The 20,170-nt window shown below is 38.6% G+C and overlaps 1 protein-coding gene across 1 annotated transcript in view; it reads left to right on the plus strand.

Moving 5' to 3' along the window:
- The first annotated feature begins 13,355 nt into the window (after positions 1 to 13,355).
- The window catches only part of TRPA1 (transient receptor potential cation channel subfamily A member 1), a 59,214-nt gene continuing 52,399 nt past the window's right edge, over positions 13,356 to 20,170 (plus strand). The window contains exons 1-2 of the mRNA XM_007185124.2: positions 13,356 to 13,497; positions 15,839 to 16,389. Coding sequence (XP_007185186.2) covers positions 13,356 to 13,497; positions 15,839 to 16,389 — 693 coding nt within the window. The remainder of the gene's footprint in view (positions 13,498 to 15,838; positions 16,390 to 20,170) is intronic.

Genomic DNA, 20,170 nt, shown 5'->3' on the forward strand with positions numbered 1-20,170 from the left:
ACCACCCTCCCAGCCAACCTTCTCATGTCTCAAGTTCTAGTTGTTCATACCCAAACCAATCACTGGCAAAGTGGAATGGGATTACCACAATTAGTTTAGACATATTATGGTTTAGTCCCTGGGCTTATCAAATAAAACTCAGTATTATCAAAGAAAAAGATGGAGTGGAATTCATCTCTCCTGGGTTGCATCGTGGTTGTCTGCCATGCACCATTTTGAACAAAGTCCTCACGTGTGTTTTCCAACCTTGCATTCATCAACATGTGTTATATGCCAGATGTAAGACAACAGAAATCAACATGGAAAGCAAGAAAAACAAATAAAAACAACTTATTTATTAACACTTTTAGTGCACAGACATAACAATATACTCTATCTATCTATCTGTTTTGTGGAAGGCTCATAAGTCATGTCACTTTAGTAAACTTGTTCTAGATAAATGCATTAGTTGAGATAAGGATAACATTTGAGCAGACATTTTCAATCCTACAATACTACAAAGAATGGGTAGAAAGGAGTGCTAACAGTGCAATTTCATCACAACCATAAAAAATAATTAAAGTCATATTTACCTCTGATGATATTTCATCTTTATACACCAGTTCACCGAGTAATTTTCTGGAACTCTAAATAAAATAACTCTGTAAAAATGTAGCAAAGAACTCCAAAAGATAGCACGAAAGTCCACTGAAAGAAGGAAAAATCAACAAATGGAGACTTTATCGTGATGACTATTCTGGAACAAACACATCTGAGTTTATCTTCTCCCCAAATATTTACTTCATTTGCTAAGATAGCTTTCCTGATGTTTTAAACTTTTCATATGACTAGACACCCTTGTGACTAGGCAGCAACACTGTGAAATTGTGATGAGGCAACTTTAAGGATAATCGGGCAACATTTGGTAATATAAACGCCTGCTCTATTAATCCTAATGGAAGATTAACATCTGCACAGAAAGAAAATTAGCAGTTCAAACAGCGTTCACCAAAGTCTGAGGTGTGCAGTGCATCCTTGGTATCCTTGTACCTGAAGCTGGCCAAATTGGCCAGCATCTTCTGGAAGTGTGGTCTATAAGGGGAGCAGATTTTTACTGTTTGAACAGATGGTTGGAATTGGATCAGATTATTCCCATGAATGTGACTGGAATCCTCATTAAAGGATGCTCACCCAAGAGAAAAAACATAAATCTAGAAATGCAGGGTGCAGGAGAAAAAGTGAAAGGAAGATAGTGCTGGGAAGCAATAGGAGGATAAGAAGAGATAAACAGAGGATGCCAATGCATTTCTACTGCCCCCAATCATAGTCGTACCATCACCTGCCTGTTAGGACCACCTAACTGGTCCCCCATCTTTGGTTTTTGTGCCATCCAACCCATTCCTCACGTGAGCAGCTTGATTTTTCTAAGAAGCAAATTGGGTTGCTCCACCTTTTTGGTGTCTCACACAATCTACAAGGTGAGAGATAAAGCCCTTGACAATCTCACTGCTACTTACCTATGTAGACACTCACTGCTCAGTTTTATGCTCCAAGATCATTGAAAAACTTATATCTGACTTTCAGGTTCTCAAGCCTTTATCCATACTGTTTCTTTGCCCTCAAACAGCTTCTCCACCATCCGTTGACTTCTGTTAACACACCAACTGCTTTTCCCTCTAGGAGAAGGTCTTCAGGCCAGAAACCATGTCTTTCTTTCTTGTGTCTCCAGTATCTAGCCCAGAGGGTCTTTAGCAAATGTTAATTGAATGAATGCATCATTTAAAATGGGAGATTAATGTTTAGCCATATATTCATTCCAATACTTTATTTCAATTTGTACACTGAGATTTATTTTAAATGCTGTTAGATGTAAAAAGAAAACTGTGGTATTTATCTTGGTTTTTCCAATAGTAGTGAAGGGATTTTTTTTTTAATTGAAGTGTAGTTGATTTACAGTGTTGTATTAGTTTCTGGTGTACAGCAAAGTGATTCCATTACATATGGGTATTCTTTTCCAGATTCTTTTCCATTATGGGTTATTTTAAGATATTGAATATAGTTCCCTGTGCTATACAGTAGGATCTTGTTGTTTATCTATGAAGTGATGTTTAAGGAAAGAGGGTAATGATGTTCAGCTTGACTCTCAATTTGGCCTTTATTAGAGATTAACTGGTTATCTCCCTTGGATCTCTGCTTGGAATCTCCCAACGAGGGTGAGACACAATTTGTCCAATATTAACCCTAATTTGGATTGATTCTGTGCCTTCCTGAGCAAGAACGTAATTTTACTTTGTTTCTTTTTCTGAAACCACAACACAGGAAATTTATATCTGGAAGGGTTTGCTCTTGGGCAGGCAATTTGTCTGGAAGTATTTATTGAGCACAGTCAGGCTGAATCAGACTACCGAGTCTCAGCGTTTACAGATGAAAATAACAATTACATGAGTAGAGAGATGGAGGGAGTAGGTGAGGCAACTTGTTGATGTGTGGAGATTATTAAATGTTAGAGTTGGCAGCCAAAGATGTTAGGGAATCTTTATCCCTAACAGTCCTTAAAAGTCACATATGTTGACTTTGGGAAAGTCAGTCTACTACACTATGCCTAAGCTTCCTCATTTGTAAAAAGGGGAAAATCAAGGACCTACTTTCATAAACTGTCATGAGAATTCAATGAGATAATAAACCTAAAGCACTGAAATGAGATAATAAGTATGAAACTCTACTTCCACTCATCTCACCCTCAAATTGTCCTCCAGCTTCCATAGTGTCTATGTCCCAGAGGTCTAATAAATCCTAACCCCCTCTTTATTTCTACGGCCATGGTTCAGGGTTTCTTCCTCTCTGACTTTCTGACCACCACGCCATCCGTATCGATTTTATTGACCCCACTCTGGCTTGCTTGCTTCATCCCCTACAATATTGTTAGAGATATCCCCCCAAACACCTGGAGTTTAAAGCCCTACAATATGGACAACCCTATTACCAAAGCATCCATGGTCCTTCACGCTCTCCTTTCCTTCTACGCCCTCATGAGAACCCATGTGCTTGCAATGCCTTCATTTCACCATCCTTTCTCACTTCTGTGATTTGCACCTGCTCCTCCTTCTGTCCGCACTGATCTTGCTCCCATGCATCTTCCTTCCTCACCCCAATTTTCTCCTCGTTAGCCGCTACTCATCAAATAAGAAGGGCTTTGCTTCCTTCAGAGAGCCTTCCCTGAGCAACCTCCCACCCATAGCTGTGGTCCCACAGCACCTGCGGAAGGACTAACAGCAAGCACATTTCTTCCTCCTCTTAGGAACTACATCTCCCAGACTCCCTTGCAGTTATTATGGTCATGTGGCCACAATGGGTCTGGCCCAAAGCAGTGCCCTAGAGTTGGACCATGCTTTCTCTTCTTCCATGGCTTCATACAAATAAACAAGGCAACAAGGGAAGCCACTAGATGATTATAGCAGGATCCCTGGTCTGTGAACCACGACTTGAAGAGAAGTTTCTGGCTGATTGGGAATACCTGTTTTGGACTTTGCGTGATTGAGGTACCAACTCTGATTCCCGCAGTTAGCCTATGCTAAAACTGTACACTCTGGTGCAAATATCTACTTCTCTTTCTTTCACATTAAACTCGCAGCTCCTTAGGACATCCTAATATATTACCTAGTATATAATTACTGCTCAATAAATGTTTCTGAATTAATAATTGAATGAGTGAATAAAAATGTATTAGGGACAGAAAACAGAACACATCAAATGGAGCATCTCCAGTCAAGTTGTCATATTTGATGTCTGCAGCTAGCTTAACTTAAAAGACATTACAGCTCTCACAATTATCTTGTTAATTACTCTCTTTAGAAGTTTATTTTTCTTCAAATCATATCTATGGTAGACCCAGATATATGCTTATGGTTTGAGGCTTTTGTCGTTTTATTTTGGATAGTTTTCTCTTGGATAATTCAGTTTTGTCCCCAATTTACTGGTATATTACACATTTTAATAGGTAAATGACAATGTTGCAATCCTTTATATACTTTTCTTGGTGTTCTGTCTTTTATTCAGTAGAAGGATGGTAATTAGTTTCCCGCAGAAGCTAGATAATTCTCCTAAGGCTACCACTTTTAACTAATTTGATTTGTGATATTATAAGAGGCCATGGTAGGTGAGATAAACTTACAAGCAATAATTAAATTAGGTGACTCCTTTTCAGTGGGCAGAAATCAAATTTCAAAACTCAAATTATGAAAACTTAGTGTTCAGTCATCATTTATATAAGGTAATCTAATAAAAAGGCATAATATTGACTCCTAGAATGAACCACCCCTTGTATAATTATATGGGACTATAAAAGTGGGTGTAACCTATTGACTGTGTGGGAAAAGGAACAGCTCTCTACTTGGATGTCTAAGCCTGGGTAACATTAGAAACAGTATGTCAATTTCCATGAATAAAGGTAAGCATAATTTTTATTCAATATCTTGTAACTTTCATATTTTTAAAGGATAATGCATGTATTTCAGCTCTTAGGTGAGTCAAGGTTTCTGACATAAGAAATTAATATAATAATAATACTAATTATGTATCTGAAAGGCTAGTTTGTGTTTCAACTGTAAGGAATATAAGTTCTCATTTTATATTTGATGTTACTTAGTTCCAATTTGGCCTAGTTCCCATCATGAATTGGATGAAATTAAATCTTTATTTTTACATATAATTTTATTTGAATTGTTTGAGCTATGGTTGTCCAGAATTCACTGAGAGGTTTAATTAAGACCTGGAAACCTAAAAAGTTTTTCTCTTCACAGACTGGGATAAGTTAATACATCCTTGAAACAATAAAACAAGAATAACTCTATATACTGAAGACAGACTTGGAACTACAGATATTATTTGTGTTAACTACTTAAGATAAATTCAATAAAACATTTTCATATATTAATTTAAAATATCCTTGTGTTCAAAAGGTTCCGTATATAATAAAGTTATTAAGGTAAATAGTAGAGGTGCTTTCTTTTGTACTTTTACTGCCCCAGTCAACAATGATCTTGGTATAAATTAATTAGTGGATAGCAGGTAAAGTTGCACCATAGAAGCTTTTTATAATCAGCAGGGAGCTTCACTGTACTTTCAAATCCTATAAAGTATAATACTGCTACTACGAGAAATCCACCATTATCTCATTTTTTGGCAGATATCATGGAAATGTATTTTAAATTTTGACTGTTGCTTCAGGTTAAATAGTTAGAAATAAAAATTCACAACATAAAGATTAATTCCACCATCTGATAAAGTTATGGAATACAATTTATAGGAATAGAATACAAGTAAAATAAATTTATATATCTTGCTTTATTCTAAAATTTGAAATACTATTTGCCATGACACAAGGGACTCTTAGCAAGGTTTTCTTTGTCTAGGGAGCCAACTTAATTAGCTTTTTTTAATATCTCACATTTGAAATAATCTTATCGGATTCACATTTTTATTAATTGCTCCAATAATCTCTCTAGTCCACAGTTGCCAAGGGCCCTGGAATGGTGCTGGTTTGGATAATCTGTGTCTATCAGTTGGTCTTCTGGGAGGTATAGACAGGGCAGAATCTGCTTGGGTTTCTCTGTATCAAAGTAGACTGAATTTCTCTGATTCCTGGTAGAAAAGAACATTTCATAGGTGTCCACAGTAATATGCGTATATGTGTGTGTGTCTTTGTGCATGCATGCACGTGTGTGTATAACTTATCTATTTAACTGTATTAAGCAGAATTTTCCACCTGGGACTCCACTGTCACCAAACTAACAACATGGCCTAGGGAGTAGTAGAATCTCATGAACATTCATTTCTTCCCTTCCTCCCAGACCCAATTCCTTCTAATGTAACTTAATTATTTCAAGATGTGCTATACAAAAAAATTTCTCTTTTCCACACAAGTTGGCGTAAACAGGATAGAATTTTTTAAAATTACAGAGAAAATAAGAGAAAGCGATGGATTCAGATAGTTGTCTAAGCACACGTCTACCTTCTTTCCCAACTGAAAACCTATGAAATAACAACAATGTGTTTTTAATAAAGAGTAAATCCAAACCAAGGTAGGAAAACAAAAAAAAGAATGCATCCAACAATTTAGACATCTTAAAGAATTCTGGAAAGATGGGAGGGCAAAGGTATGTCATGAAATTTTGTAGAGCTGGTATAAAATTCAGTGATTGTACCGATGGTCATGAACTTGGAAGAGTGCAAGCCTTCAAATAATTAGAGGAATTTCTCTTTCTTGATTAGAAAAGAGATAGAAGGAAAGAGAAATACCTTTCATAACATTGATTCCCAGATCAATCTGTGTCTTACACTAGTACTACATTATCACAGGTCTTTTTAGTTCTATGAGCCAGTCAATTCCACTGTTGGTTCCAGTTTTGGTTGTGTCATTCTGCTTTCTGCCATGAAAAGATACCTAACCTTGTGGATATAAATGATGATATTGAATAAAATGGAAGACAATTTCGCAGAGCCAAAGAAAATCATTAGATTAGAAGTAACCACAGAGTTCAGAACAAGGCAAACAACAGAAATCCTTCACTGCGTTGCATATTGGTGAAATTTTCATAACACCTAGAATAAGATAAAAATCCTAAAAGGTTTTGGAGAGAAAATAAAATAAATTACCAAGAAATGAATGAGAAACAGATTGATATAATTTATCTGTAAAAATGGATGGTGAAAGGGAAAAATAAAGTCTTCAAATTTCAGAGGGAAAATGACTTTGAAAGAGTTTTATATCTATTTAAACTATCACCCAATAGGAAGCCAAAATAAGGACAGTTTTGGACACTCAACAGCCTAGAACTTTTTACCACCAACTTCTCTTCAACAAATTCTTCTTCTCTAGAAGAATTACTTATATATGGAATCCAGAAAATTCATATGACTCTAAGAAAAAGAATGATAAAGATTGTGAGAAACAGTAATATAAAATATAATAATACAATTCACAATTGTCTAAATATTTTTATAAAGTTTAATTTTTAAAAATCTGAAACTAAACACTGGATATATTAATATGGATGACAGGGACAATCAGGAAGAAATAAATGTAAGCATGCTAAGCTTATTATATTATAAATGGGAAGATATAGACAATCATTAACTTTTGAGGTTGACAAAAATCTCAAGTGAGGAACAACAATAAGATATTTTGATGATTTCCCATCAGAAACAATGGAGGTCAGAAGGCAGTGTAATAAAATTCAAAGTGCTTTAAAAACCTGTTGAATAAAAGTTCTACATCCAGCGAAAGCATCCCTTAATAATTTTTTTCAAGCAGAATTGCCTTACAAGAAATTCTTCAGATTGAAAGGAAATGATACCAGACAATAACTCAAATCTACAGGAAGAAATGAAGAGCACTGAATATGGTAAATATTATAACACTTTATTTTGAAGTGTATAACATACATAGATATAGTATATATCCATAAACGTATTACATATGACAGTGATAGTATGAAGGTGGGAGAGAAAATGGAGGTGTATTGGAGCAAAGTTGTTATAGTTTACTGGAATTAAATAAGTATTAACCTCAAGTAGATTGTGATAAGTTGAAGATGAACACTGTAATCACTACACAAAGAAAATAACTTATTAAAACAATCTACCAATGAATTAAAATGGTCTGCTAAAAGAATTGTTGAACACAAAAGAAGTCAGTAATGGAGGAATATAATGGGAGAAAAATATATGAGACATAGAAAACAAATATCAAAATGGCAGTACTATAGCAAAAATTACATTAAATGTCAATGATTAAGCATTGCAATTAAAAGGTAGAGACTGTGGAGTTGAATAAAAGAGCAAGATCTAACTCTATGCTATGTATAAGAAATACTTTAAAGATACACATAGGTTAGAAGTAAAAGGATGGAAAAAGAGCTACCATGTAGACAATAAACATAGGTGATCTGGAGTAGCTATCTCAGACAAAACAGACTTTAACACAAGAAATATTACTGAAGACAAAGAAAGAAATTTCATAATAATAAAAGGGAAAATATAACAAAATAGCAATAATTACAAATATGCATACATTTAAGAACACACAGCTACCCAAAATGAAGTAAATCCTGAACAAAACTGAGAGAATAAATCAACAATTTAACAGTTACAATTGGAGATTTTAATACTCTTCTCTTAGCAACTGATAGAAGAATAGACAGGAAATCACTAAGAATATAGAAGACTTGAACAACACTATTAACTAAATGGACTTTAAAACATTCAGAAACTTTACCAAATGACAGTGGAATACATATTCTTTTGAAGTGTACATGAAATAATTTCCAGGAGCAACCACATGCCATCCCTAAAACAAGACTCAGTAAGTCTACATTTGAATTTAGATGCATTGAAATCATACAAAGTATATTCTCTGACCACAACCAGATTGTCAAAAACAACAAAAAGAAATTTGGGGAAACCCCAAATACTTGGAAATTAAACACACACTTCCAAAAAAGAACTTGTGAATTAAAGAAGAAACCACAAATATAAACACAACAAAGCAAAGTTTATGGGACGCAGCTAACACAGTGCTTAGATTAGCTTTAAATAATCTTTAAATGCTTATATTAGAAAGACCTAAAATCAAAAACCTCAAGGTTACATATCAAGGAAGTAACAAATCAAATCCAAAGTGATTAGAAAGAAAGATAAATCAAAAGAAAAAATATTGAGAACAGTGAAACCAAAAGTAGTAAAACAATAGAGAAAAGTCAATAGAATCAAAAGTTGGTTTTTTGAAATGATCAAGAAAATTGATAAACTATTTGCTAGACAAGACAGATGACACAAATTACCAAAATCAGGAAGGAAAGAGGGGATGTTATTACAGACCCTGAAAGAATTAAAAGGACTGTAAGAGAATTTTATGAACAACTTTATGGCAAGAAATAGGCAACTTAGATGGACAAATTTCTCTAAAGACACAATTCACCAAAGTTTACTCAAGCAAAAATATTTTAAAAATCTATAAAAGATAATAAAAGTAAATTGGTAATTAAATATATTCCCAGAAAGAAAAGAGAAAACCCAGACAGACCCAAACAGCTTCAGAGGTGAATTCTATCAAACATGAAAGAAATAATACGAATATTATACAACCACTTAGAAAATAGAAGGGCACATTTCTGAACTCCTTCAGAGACGCCACTATTATACTGATACCAAAGCCACACAGAGACATCAGAAAATAAGAAAACTATACACCGATATTCTTTGTAAACATAAACAAAGAATCTTTAACAAAATATTAGCAAATTAAATCCAGCAACATATAAAAGTTTGATTTAATATTAAAAACTCAACTAATATAAGATAATAGAATAAGTAAGGAGAAGCACAGGATCATCTCCATAGTTATAGAGAAAGTATCAGACAAAATTTAACACTCATTAATGATAAAAATCTCTCTTAACAAAGTAAGCATAGAGGAGACGTTCCTCAACCTGATAATATGCAACTGTGAAAATCCTACTATTAACATCATACTCAGCGGTGGAAGAGAATATTTTCCCCCTAAGATTGGGAACAAGGCAAGGATGTCCACTCTCTGGACTTGCTATTCAACAATGTCCTGGAGCTTCTAACCAGTGCACTGAAATGGAAAAATAGAAGTTAAAGGCATACAGTTGGGAAAGGAAGAAGCAAACTGTCTTTATAGCTTAAGACATGATCATATACATATAGTTTTCTAAGGAATCTAGAAAAAAACTATTAAAGTTAGTGAGCAAGATTAGCAAGTTTGTGGGAATAAAAGCAATATGAAAAATCAATTGTATTTCTATATATTAACAACAGATAATCTGAAAGTGAAATTAATAAAACAATTCCGGTTCTGAAGAACCTAGGGTCAGGACAGTAATAAAGACGCAGCCATAGAGAATGGACTTGAGGACACAGGGAGGGGGAAGGGTAAGCTGGGACAAAGTGAGAGAGTGGCATGGACATATATACACTACCAAATGTAAAATAGATAGCTAGTGGGAAGCAGCCACATAGCACAGGGAGATCAGCTCGGTGCTTTGTGTCCACCTAGAGGGGTGGGATAGGGAGGGTGGGAGAGAGATGCAAGAGGGAGGAGATATGGGGATATATGTATACGTATACCTGATTCACTTTGTTATACAGCAGAAACTAACACACCATTGTAAAGAAATTATACTCCAATAAGGATGTTAAAAAAAAAACAATTCCATTCAAAGTATCTTTTTTTACATTTATTTATTATTTATTTAATTTTTTAAAAAATTTTTTGGCTGCATTGCGTCTTTGTTGTTGTGCGTGGGCTTTCTCTAGTTGCAGCGAGCGGGGGCTACTCTTCGCTGTGGTGTGCAGGATTCTCATTGTCGTGGCTTCTCTTGTTGTGGAGCACGGGCTCTAGGCACGCGGGCTTCAGTAGTTGTGGCACATGGGCTCTAGAGCGCACGCTCAGTAGTTGTGGTGCACAGGCTTAGTTGCTCTGTGGCATGTGGGATCTTCCTGGACCAGGGCTCGAACCTGTGTCCCCTGCATTGGCAGGCAGATTCTCAACCACTGCGCCACAAGGGAAGCCCCAAAATATCTTAAAACTAATAAAATCCTTAGGAGTACATTTAACAAGAAAGGTGTATGACCTGTACATGGAAAACTGTAAAACACTGCTGACAGTAATCAAGAAAGATTATGTAAATGGAGAAAAATACCATGTTTATGGATTAGAAGACAATATTAAGATGGCATGTCTCACCAAACTGATCTATAGACTCAGTGAAATTCCTGTCAAAATGCTAGCAAGCTTTTCCATGGAAATTGACAAGACGATCCTAAAATTTATAGTGCAAAGGACTTAGAATAGCCAAAACAATTTAGAAAAAAAAAGAACAAAATTTGGAGGACTTACACAATCTGAGTTCAAAATTGACCATGAAGCTAAAAAATCAAAACTGTATGGTACTGGCTTAAACACAAATATATCTATCAATGGAATAGAATAGGGAGTCCAGAAACAAACGCATATATTTATGGTCAATTAATTTTTGACAATGGTTACAAGGCAAATCTATGAAGAAAATACAGGTTTTTTCAACAAATGGAAATAATTGGATATCTGTGTGAAATAAAAAGAAACTCAGAACTCTACCTCTCACCATACACAAAAATTAACTCAAAATGAATCTTTGTAAAAGCGGAAACCATAAACCTTCTAGAAGAAAATACTGACGAGAATCTTTTTAATTTGGCAGGGAAAAATTTCTACATATGACAGAGCACAATCCATAAAATGGACAAATTAGATTTTAATCAAAATTTTATAAATTTGCTTTTCTAGTGACAGCATTAAGAAAATACAAAGTAGCCACAAAGTCTAAGACAATATTTGCAAATAACTTATCTGGTAAAAGTCTCGTATCCAGAATAAAGAACTCTATAGCTCAATAATAAGACAAACAATTCAATTAAAAAAGAGGCAAAGAATTTAATAAGCATTTCATTAAAAAGTCATATGACTGGCTAATAAGGCATGAAAACATAGACAATATCATTAACCAGTAGGGAAATGGTAATTAAAAGCACAATGAGATACCAACAAATACCCACTCGAATGACTGTAATCAAAAGATTGCTGATAGTAAGTTTTGGTGAGGATATGGGGAAACTGGAACTCTCATACAGTGTTGATGGGCATGTAAAATGGTACAGCCACTTTTGAAAACAGTTTGGAGGTTTCATACAAAGCTAAATACATGCTTACCACATGACTCAGCAATTTACTACTAAGTATTTAACCAAGAGAAATGAAAATATGTGTCCACAAAAAGATGTGTATGAAAAAGTTCATAGCTGCATTATTTACGATAGGCGAAAACTAGAAATCTGGGATTGGTTGAATCCAGGGATGCTGAACGCGTGGATATGGAGGGCTGTAAATTCATACAACAGAATACTGAGCAATAAAAAGGAATCAACTATTAATACACACTCCAACATGGATTATTCTCAAAGTGCATTATGCTAAGCAAAGGAAGCCAGATACAAAAGACTATACAGTGTATGACTCCATGTATCTTAAATTTCTAGAAAAGGCCAAACAACAAAGACAGAAAACAGATCAAAGGTTGTTTAGGGCGGAGGGTGGGAGAGGGGACTGACTGCTTTTAGGGCACAAGGAAATTTTTTGAATTGATGGAAGTAGTATAAAACTGGATTGTGGAAATAGTTGTAAAAGTGTATAAATACACTAAAAATCATCAAGCTGTACACTTAGCATGAGTGAATTTTATGAAAAGTTTTTAAAAAGATGCAAGACAACTTTTCTGTTCCTTAGTGGGTTTACTGGACCCCTTTTCATCATATTATTGAGTTAAGGCACTTAAGGTAAGGTAACCAAACAGTTTTACCTTTAGTTATAGGTTCTACTAATAATATATTTGGATTAATGATATTTTTTTAAAAATAAATAATTTTGTAATTAATTTGTGAACAAATAAACAGAAACAATTTTTAAATGTAAGGAAAAATGACTAAAGATAATTTTTGATAATCTAGATTGTTTTGTAAAAAGTTACTGAGCTGATATATGTATACAACTATATTTTCCCTGAGAATTTAAATAAATTCCTCTTTATTATAATTTTTCATTTTCTTAAAGTCCTGTGTAATATCAAAAAGTAATTTGATAATAAAAATTACCTCCTGGAAATTTCTACAAAAGTTTATTTTTTCTAATGACCATCCCTATTTTGAAATTAAAATTGGTGTAAAAATATTGCATTTCATTACTAAACAACAGTAATTAAACTTCAAAGGGAATGAGATCTTAATTGTAAGTGGCTAGATACCATCTTGTTCCTGTCTACATTATGCATTTTAAAACCACGATTTGTAAAATCTTTAAAAAGGAAGCCCTGCCTGAGAAAAGGATGTTATTGTTGGGGAGGAAATAATTTAACTATTATTAAGAAACACTGATGGGAATGAGAGGTCTTGAGAGGACACTGCCTAAAAAGTGCCTGAAATGAACAAGTCCGGCCAAAGATAAAAGGAAAAATTAAATAATATTTCAATCTTTGTTTTCACAAGCAGAAAGCAGGGAGAAAAAATCAGATCTCTTAACACCAGCCATCTTTATTTTTCAGTGTTAAAACACTAGAGGACTAATTAAAAGAATACATGATTTGGGGGATAAAAATGGGGCACAGAAGCAAGAATGCAGAGATGCTGAGCTGGCAGCTTAAGCCAGTGACTTTTTTTTTTTTTTTTTTTAATATGGAGCTCAAATACCTCTGGAATCCCATTTTATCTTCCTGTATGGTTGGCTGGGGCGATTTCAGTGTCCCTTTCAACCCAAGGTCAGAATGGACCCGGATGTCGCGGGTGAGGTGGAGGTTTTAACAGAAAAGGCGTTCCCTGGAGCTCAGAGGACTGGATCTCGCCCTGGCTCTGCCACCTCCAGCTGTGTGGCCCTGGACAAGTGCTGTCACCTTTCTGAGTTACTCTGTATGTGCTCTAAGCTCCCTGCTTGCTCTAGCTTCCAGCTTTCAGTCTAAAGCTACTGGTGGCCATTGGCTCAGCTCGGTGGCTGGGACGTGGATGAAGTCTTCTGACCATGCACACTGAGCTGACTCCCGTCTCCCATGCAGCTCCGGGACCCCACCTCTGCTCCCACACCCCCAGGGTTTGAACCCCTGCTTTTTGCTCTGAATGCTGGCGTGGCTTCCTCTCCAGGTCTCAGTACTCCAGGCAGCTGTGTTACTGAGAGGATCCAGCTCCTGTTCCCAGCTCCGTGGGAGCCAGAATCTACCCTGGGATGTCTCCAGATTCCTCTCACACTGCATTGCCACTCAAGTCCACAGTGTCCAACATTTCAATGTGTTTCTCAGTAGAAGAGGGACTCATCTTCTCCCGGGTCTCTCTCAAGAGCCATGGTTCAGGACCAAGATTAAGGCCATAATCCAGGAAGGTCTTCTGGGTGCTTGGAGTAGGGAATCGGCGGGCGCCGGGCTTCCAAACAGACAGCAAGAGCCAAGAGCTGGGCACAGGGTTAAGGATGGAGAGCCGGCAGGTGGAGCAAGGGCCAGGCAACTATAGTTTTCCCCCTGGCATCAGAGGGGTCTGTCCCAGAAGCTGGAAGACTTGCCTACGATGGGCAGCGCGGTGCAGGGGGGCGAGGAGAGCATGCCGTGGGGGGAGGCGGCGGGGCGGGTAAGGGGGAGTGTTAGCCTCCTGTGACCCTCCTGCCAGCACCTCCACTGATGCTGGAGTTCCCTGGGCCCACATGCCTCTCTAAGGCCAGCTCAGCCGGCTGACGCTTACCACCACGACATGCCCTCTGCCCAGCTTCCAAAATGACCCCAAAACACCCTGCTTTTAATTCTCTTTTTGTCTTAGTGATCCCTTTCAGCTAAGAGTAAGGAGAAAAGCAATTGATCAACATAATTGACTATCACAAACAAAAAGTCTTAATATTCCTATGAGGCATTTCCTTTTAAAAATGAGGGCTTCATGTATGTAAAACGTCAGGCAGACAACAGTGACTCAAGGTTATTCTCTTTCCCCGTTCCTCTGATTCTTTATTGGTTTTCCCAAATACATTACCACCTTCAACTAAATGACAGTAAGGTATGCAGCCGATCCCAGTTCTGTACTCCCTGAACACAGATGCTGATGGGAAAACTGTGCAGGTGGTGAAGTTGAATGCTGTATCCTTCACCAGTCTTTCAAAAGTCCACATTCACGGGTCAATGACCAGTGATAACTTCTTCAATATTACCCTTCCAAGGAATTCCATTCAAAGGGTGGAATTGATGGCAACCTGCCATCACTACTGGAAGATATGGGGGGGAACCTTTCCATAGTTCCACAATATCATCATGCTACTTCACCTGCCCTTAAGTTCAGCCCAGTGTAACCCATAGAGCAGGCAGTCCACAAACCTTTATTTAGTGCCTGATCTCTGCCAGGTCGTGGATCCACAGGTTCTTATGTCAGATGCTGGAGATTACAGGTTATTATGACAATCCAGAGCCTTAAAAGAGCACACAGACGGTCAAAAGACTGTCACAGCTAAATTCCAGCCTATGCAGAGTAATCAGCTTCAGAATGAAGGTTTTTTTTTTATTTTTAAATTTAATTTATTTTTTTATACAGCAGGTTCTTATTAGTCATCCATTTTATACACAACAGAATGAAGTTTTTTAAGCTTTCTAACCTTGTGGCAGAAACACAGTGGCAAAAGTCACGGAGGCTCTATTATCTGTAGGTAGATGTGGATGGAACTAGCCACTCTCAGAGAGCAGACGCCTTCCACTCCACAATTACACTAATGCTGTGGATTAATAAACTCAGCACTGGCCCATGAAGACAAGCCTTTCAAACAGAGCCGAGGGTAAACAAGCAGACACCAGTCATGACTTTTTGTTTAATCTAAGAGTCATTTTATTAGCCATGCTGAAACACCAATCCCTGAGGGGATTAGTATTGTTATGCACAGGAAATGGGACCAGAGGTTCAAAGGGGCTTCATCTAATCTCTCAACCCGGTGCTAAGATTTAATCACTCCCCTTTTCTTTTGGAAAGATAAGTTTTTCTAAAAACCTTAGCTCCAAATCCAAGAGCCTTCTACAATGATGCGGAAACGGGAAACTGAGGCCCAGTGGCTTTTAGCTGGAAAAAGAATTTTTTTAAATAAAAATCTTCCCAGCGTACCCCGTCATTCTCTCCCTTGTTCCCGTGCCCGGCGCCTTTCTTTCTCTCTGACTGCGCGACAGGACGGGGGCTCTTAGGGTTTTTATCATAAAAGATTCCAGATTCGCGCGACCCACCCTGACCTGATCCCTAGACTCAGGGGACTCAAGGGTGCGCTCCGCAGCTGCAGCCTGGACGGGCAAGTCGCGCTGTCCGCCCAAAGCTGCGGGTCCCAGGACACACGTGGCGCGGCCGCCCGGTGGCCGCGCGTGGACACGATGGCCGCGTCTTCACCCCTCCCTGCCCCGCTCCTGCTTCCCGCCCTACAAGCAGCCTGAGCCGGACAACGCCTGCCAGAAGTTCTCTCGGCCTCACGCACAGCAAACCTCTTTGCTCCCGGGGACCGCCGGGCGCAAAAGAGCTCGGAGCTCGGGCGCTTACCCGGGTCGGGACCCGTACTCGACCCCGGCGGCGCGCGCGCGCGACCCCACGGCCGCCTCCGCGCCCGGCGCCCGCTCACTGCTCCCGCGCTCTCTCGCCCCAGGTGCCGGCGCCCGTGGGGAGCAGCTGCCGCAGGGGGCGTCCGGGGTGTGGTCAGTGAGGCGCAGCCTGAGGAAGATGCTGCGCCCGGGGGAGAAGAAGGAGCGCCGGGGCGTCGTCTACCTGGGCGTGGAGGACCACATGGACGACTCCAAGGACTTTAAGGTACCCGGGCCGTCGGCGGTCGGGACGCGAAGTCCGGGCGGGGGTCGGCTTTTCCTAACTTTGCCCTCCTCGACTCGAAGTTTCCTAGCCCGCAGCCCCAGGATGGGAGGACCGGGCGAGGTAAGGGCTGCCTGCTTCGGGGTGTGCGTGCCTTCCAAGACAGGACCTTCTCAGGAAGGGGGCGGGGGGGGCGATGGACCGAGTTATTAAAAGGCGCCCGCCCGGTGCCTGCTTTGTCCTTTCTGTTTGCTTGTTCACCCTGCTCTTGCTCGTAATGGGCAGCTGCATTCTGGGGAGACCTACCCCCAAAGTATCCTTAGCATTCGGCAGAATCAGGCAGTTGCCTAAAATCAGGACAATTTTGGAGCGTGTGCTGTTCCGCTTGACCTTTTTATAGATTTTATTTAGAACCAAACAGCTAGATGGTTGTATCTGGCAGTCGGAGAGCCAGCTATTCACGGGGTGTTTGGGGGTTCAGAAGCATATGCTTGTCTCGTGGAGTGAAACAGAGAAACGAGCACTTACCAGTGAAGTGCTGCAGGGAATGGCAGGACCCGCGGGCTCCTCCAGGGGTGGGGCAGTCGGAAGGGGCTTTGGGGGAGGAGACCCTTCGAAACTGGGTAGGTGGTCTTCCGGAGGTCCCAAGGGCTAGGATGGGGCTTCTGTTTCTTTTGCGATTTCCGGCCGCTCTGCCCAAAAGGCGGCACCAGCGCCCCCTGCCGCCTGATGGCGCGATCCGAGGGCGGAGGCTGTGGACACTGAGAACACTCGCGCCTGGATTTCCTCACGTTGTCAGCAGGAGGAAGAATCTCTTTTTAAACGTTAAAATAGAATTAAAAGTTCTCTCTAACCCCCAGCACAAATCCCTCTGCACGGTGGAACCCTGTTAACATGTCCTTATGTACTTTCCAGGAGGGATAAAAGGCTCATACAGATACACACACGTTGATATCTCTTTTTTATTTACAAAGTATGAAGCCACAGAAATTTGCACTTTGATTTACTCATGGAATATATTTCAGAATACTTTTAAAATCAGCACCTGGAGATGTACCTCACGCTTTTTAGCAGCTTTATAATATTCCCTTGTATGAATGTGTCATGCTTTATTTTACCAGTCCTGCACGTGTAAACTTAGGTGGTGTTTGTTTTGTTTTGCTATTACACATGTGGTTGAGCGTCAGTGAGTGTAGATGTGGCTTCCTCTGTCTGTCGACAGTACCTTAGTGAACATGTTAAAGTCCTAGTAAGATCAAGAGTTATGTACAGCTTTAATTTTGGTAGAAATCGCCACATTGCCCTCTAAATAGGTTACATGAATTGACAGTGTTTTTAATCATGTGTGAGCAGGCATGTGTAGTAAATCACATAAAGCAACAAACCAGGCCTCCCAAGGTGAGTCTATTTGCACGTCCAGATTAAACACTGACTTTTTTTCCTCCTCCTTAGTATTAGTCTATTAACTATGGTCTTTTGGCTTAATAAAAAGAACTGAGGTTACAAGTGAATATCAAACACTAGGAGAGTGTCTTTGGAATTAATATTAAGGGACAGGAAGAAATTTTTAAATTTTGAAAATCACGCTGGAAATACTTTCTTTGCTTACCGATGTGGGTTTTGTTTTCTGGAGATATTAGTGAAGGAATTCTGCAACACAAAGTCTCAAACTTATTTTTCATCATGTTTTTGTTTGTCTTTATTTAGTTTTCTTGCCTAAGTCCAGTCGAGGCATTTACGTTATTTAAGGCTTTTAGAAACCACAGTCGAGCTTGTAGATTGAGGGATTTATATATATTATTTTATTACCTAACTCCAGATCATCCTGTAGAAATCTCAGCTGTGAGACTAGTTACAAATCAATACATATAACACTCTGGAGAGTTCTGAACTCTAAGGATTTCCTCATTAAGAAGAAATTATCATATTTTCCCCAGTACACACACTATCTCAGGAATACTGGCAAAATCAAAGGATGGCAGAAACCTGACAGGATTAGAAATGTGGAAAATGAACCATCTGACTGATGCCTATAAGCTTTTCCAATGACTTTCTTTCAAGGGAGTTAACACTTTAGCATTTGGTCTTTCATTTGTTATAATTTCTCATAGTTATAATCTCTCATTTGTTAAAATCTCTCATTGTAATATATAGTTTCCCTCCTTTTTGCCGTTAACCCATTATACGTATTTCATTAAAGCAACCTAAAACAGATGTATTTGAGATCTCCAATTTAAAGGACTCAGAATTAGCTTCTGTAAACGCGATCTGGTCTGTTATGTTCTATATCTAGTCATATAGTTCAGAATCCGAAAGAATCTGAAGTGACCTTATGACAGTAGAAAACTATATTGACTGAATAGATAACCTGTCTACATGGCATCCTTGACTTACTTTCAGAACTTTCTTTAAAGAAATCTCTTCAAAGCCTAGCTTAACATGTCATGAGGGCTTCCCTGGCGGCGCGGTGGTTAAGAATCCGCCTGTCAATTCCGGGGGCACGGGTTCGAGCCCTGGTCCGGGAAGATCCCACATGCCGTGTAGCAACTAAGCCCGTGAGCCACAACTGCTGAGCCCGCGTGCCACAACTACTGAAGCCCGCGTGCCTAGAGCCTGTGCTCCTCAACAAGAGAAGCCACCGCAATGAGAAGCCCGCGCACCGCAACCAAGAGTAGCCCCGCTCGCCGCAACTAGAGAAAGCCCGCGCGCAGCAACAAAGACCCAGTGCAGCCAAAAATAAAATAAATAAATTTAAAAAAAAAATGAACTGAATTCAGACTGCTTAGCACACCTGATGAGCTTGTATAGAATATTTAGATGCTCTGCTGTCATTGTGAACTCAGCAGTGCCTTGTGAGCCTCTGAACCCAGTCCTTGCCGTCAAGAGCGTGTAACTGGGTTTGTGTTGACAGCACATCACTGAGCAGACCCGTAAATTGCTCTTTCTGGCACTGTCGGGTAGACGATAGAATCCCTTTATTGTCACTGGAAGAACACATCAAATTCAGGTGCTACAATACTTCCAAATGGATTTAGGTAAGCACTTCCTTTGATAGGGTGAGAAGCTCTTTCTGTGAGAAGCTCATTTTAAATTTATTACTGAATATGCGTAAATTTGGAAATGGTTGGAAACACACTGTTATAACCTGTATTCGCTAAAGCTGTATGTAGCTTATACAGAATTTTGTGGTTGAAAAGTGACACATCTCTATGTAAGGGACTATCACTGAAGAGTGATTTCTTAGGTACTATTCTGTGATAACAGAGCAAAATCCAATGTTCAGAATTGTAAGAGAGTTTGTTTTATTTCAACCTGATATTTACTGAATGAATTCTAATATGCTCAATATTTTATTAGCTATTTGAAAATACATTAAGTACTTTAAGACTTCATTTTATTTCATGATAGCTTTTTAATTTTAATAGTGAGAAACATTCCTGTTATCTTTAAAATAACAAATTAGGGTTTTGGACACATATATTATCATGTATCAAATGTGACCAGTCCCAGTCAAAGGCAGAATTAAAGCAAGAACTTGGATCATTTGTTTGGGGGAAGTTTTCACATTTTCAGAAAGTAGTCATTTTCCAGTGGGTTCTATGAAAAGCTACTGTCTTGTAGAACATTTTGCTTTTGGCCTATGTGATGAGCTATTTGCTTAAGAAATAGCTTTGGAAAAAATTCAGACAAATGTATTATTTGGTCACATATTTGTAAAGCTGAAAGGAATATTGAGAAATAATTTTAGTGTATATATTAATGAAGTTCCCTTAATTTTTCCCAT

Source organism: Balaenoptera acutorostrata, chromosome 17 (assembly GCF_949987535.1).
Source record: "Balaenoptera acutorostrata chromosome 17, mBalAcu1.1, whole genome shotgun sequence".
NCBI classification, from domain to species: Eukaryota; Metazoa; Chordata; class Mammalia; order Artiodactyla; family Balaenopteridae; genus Balaenoptera; species Balaenoptera acutorostrata.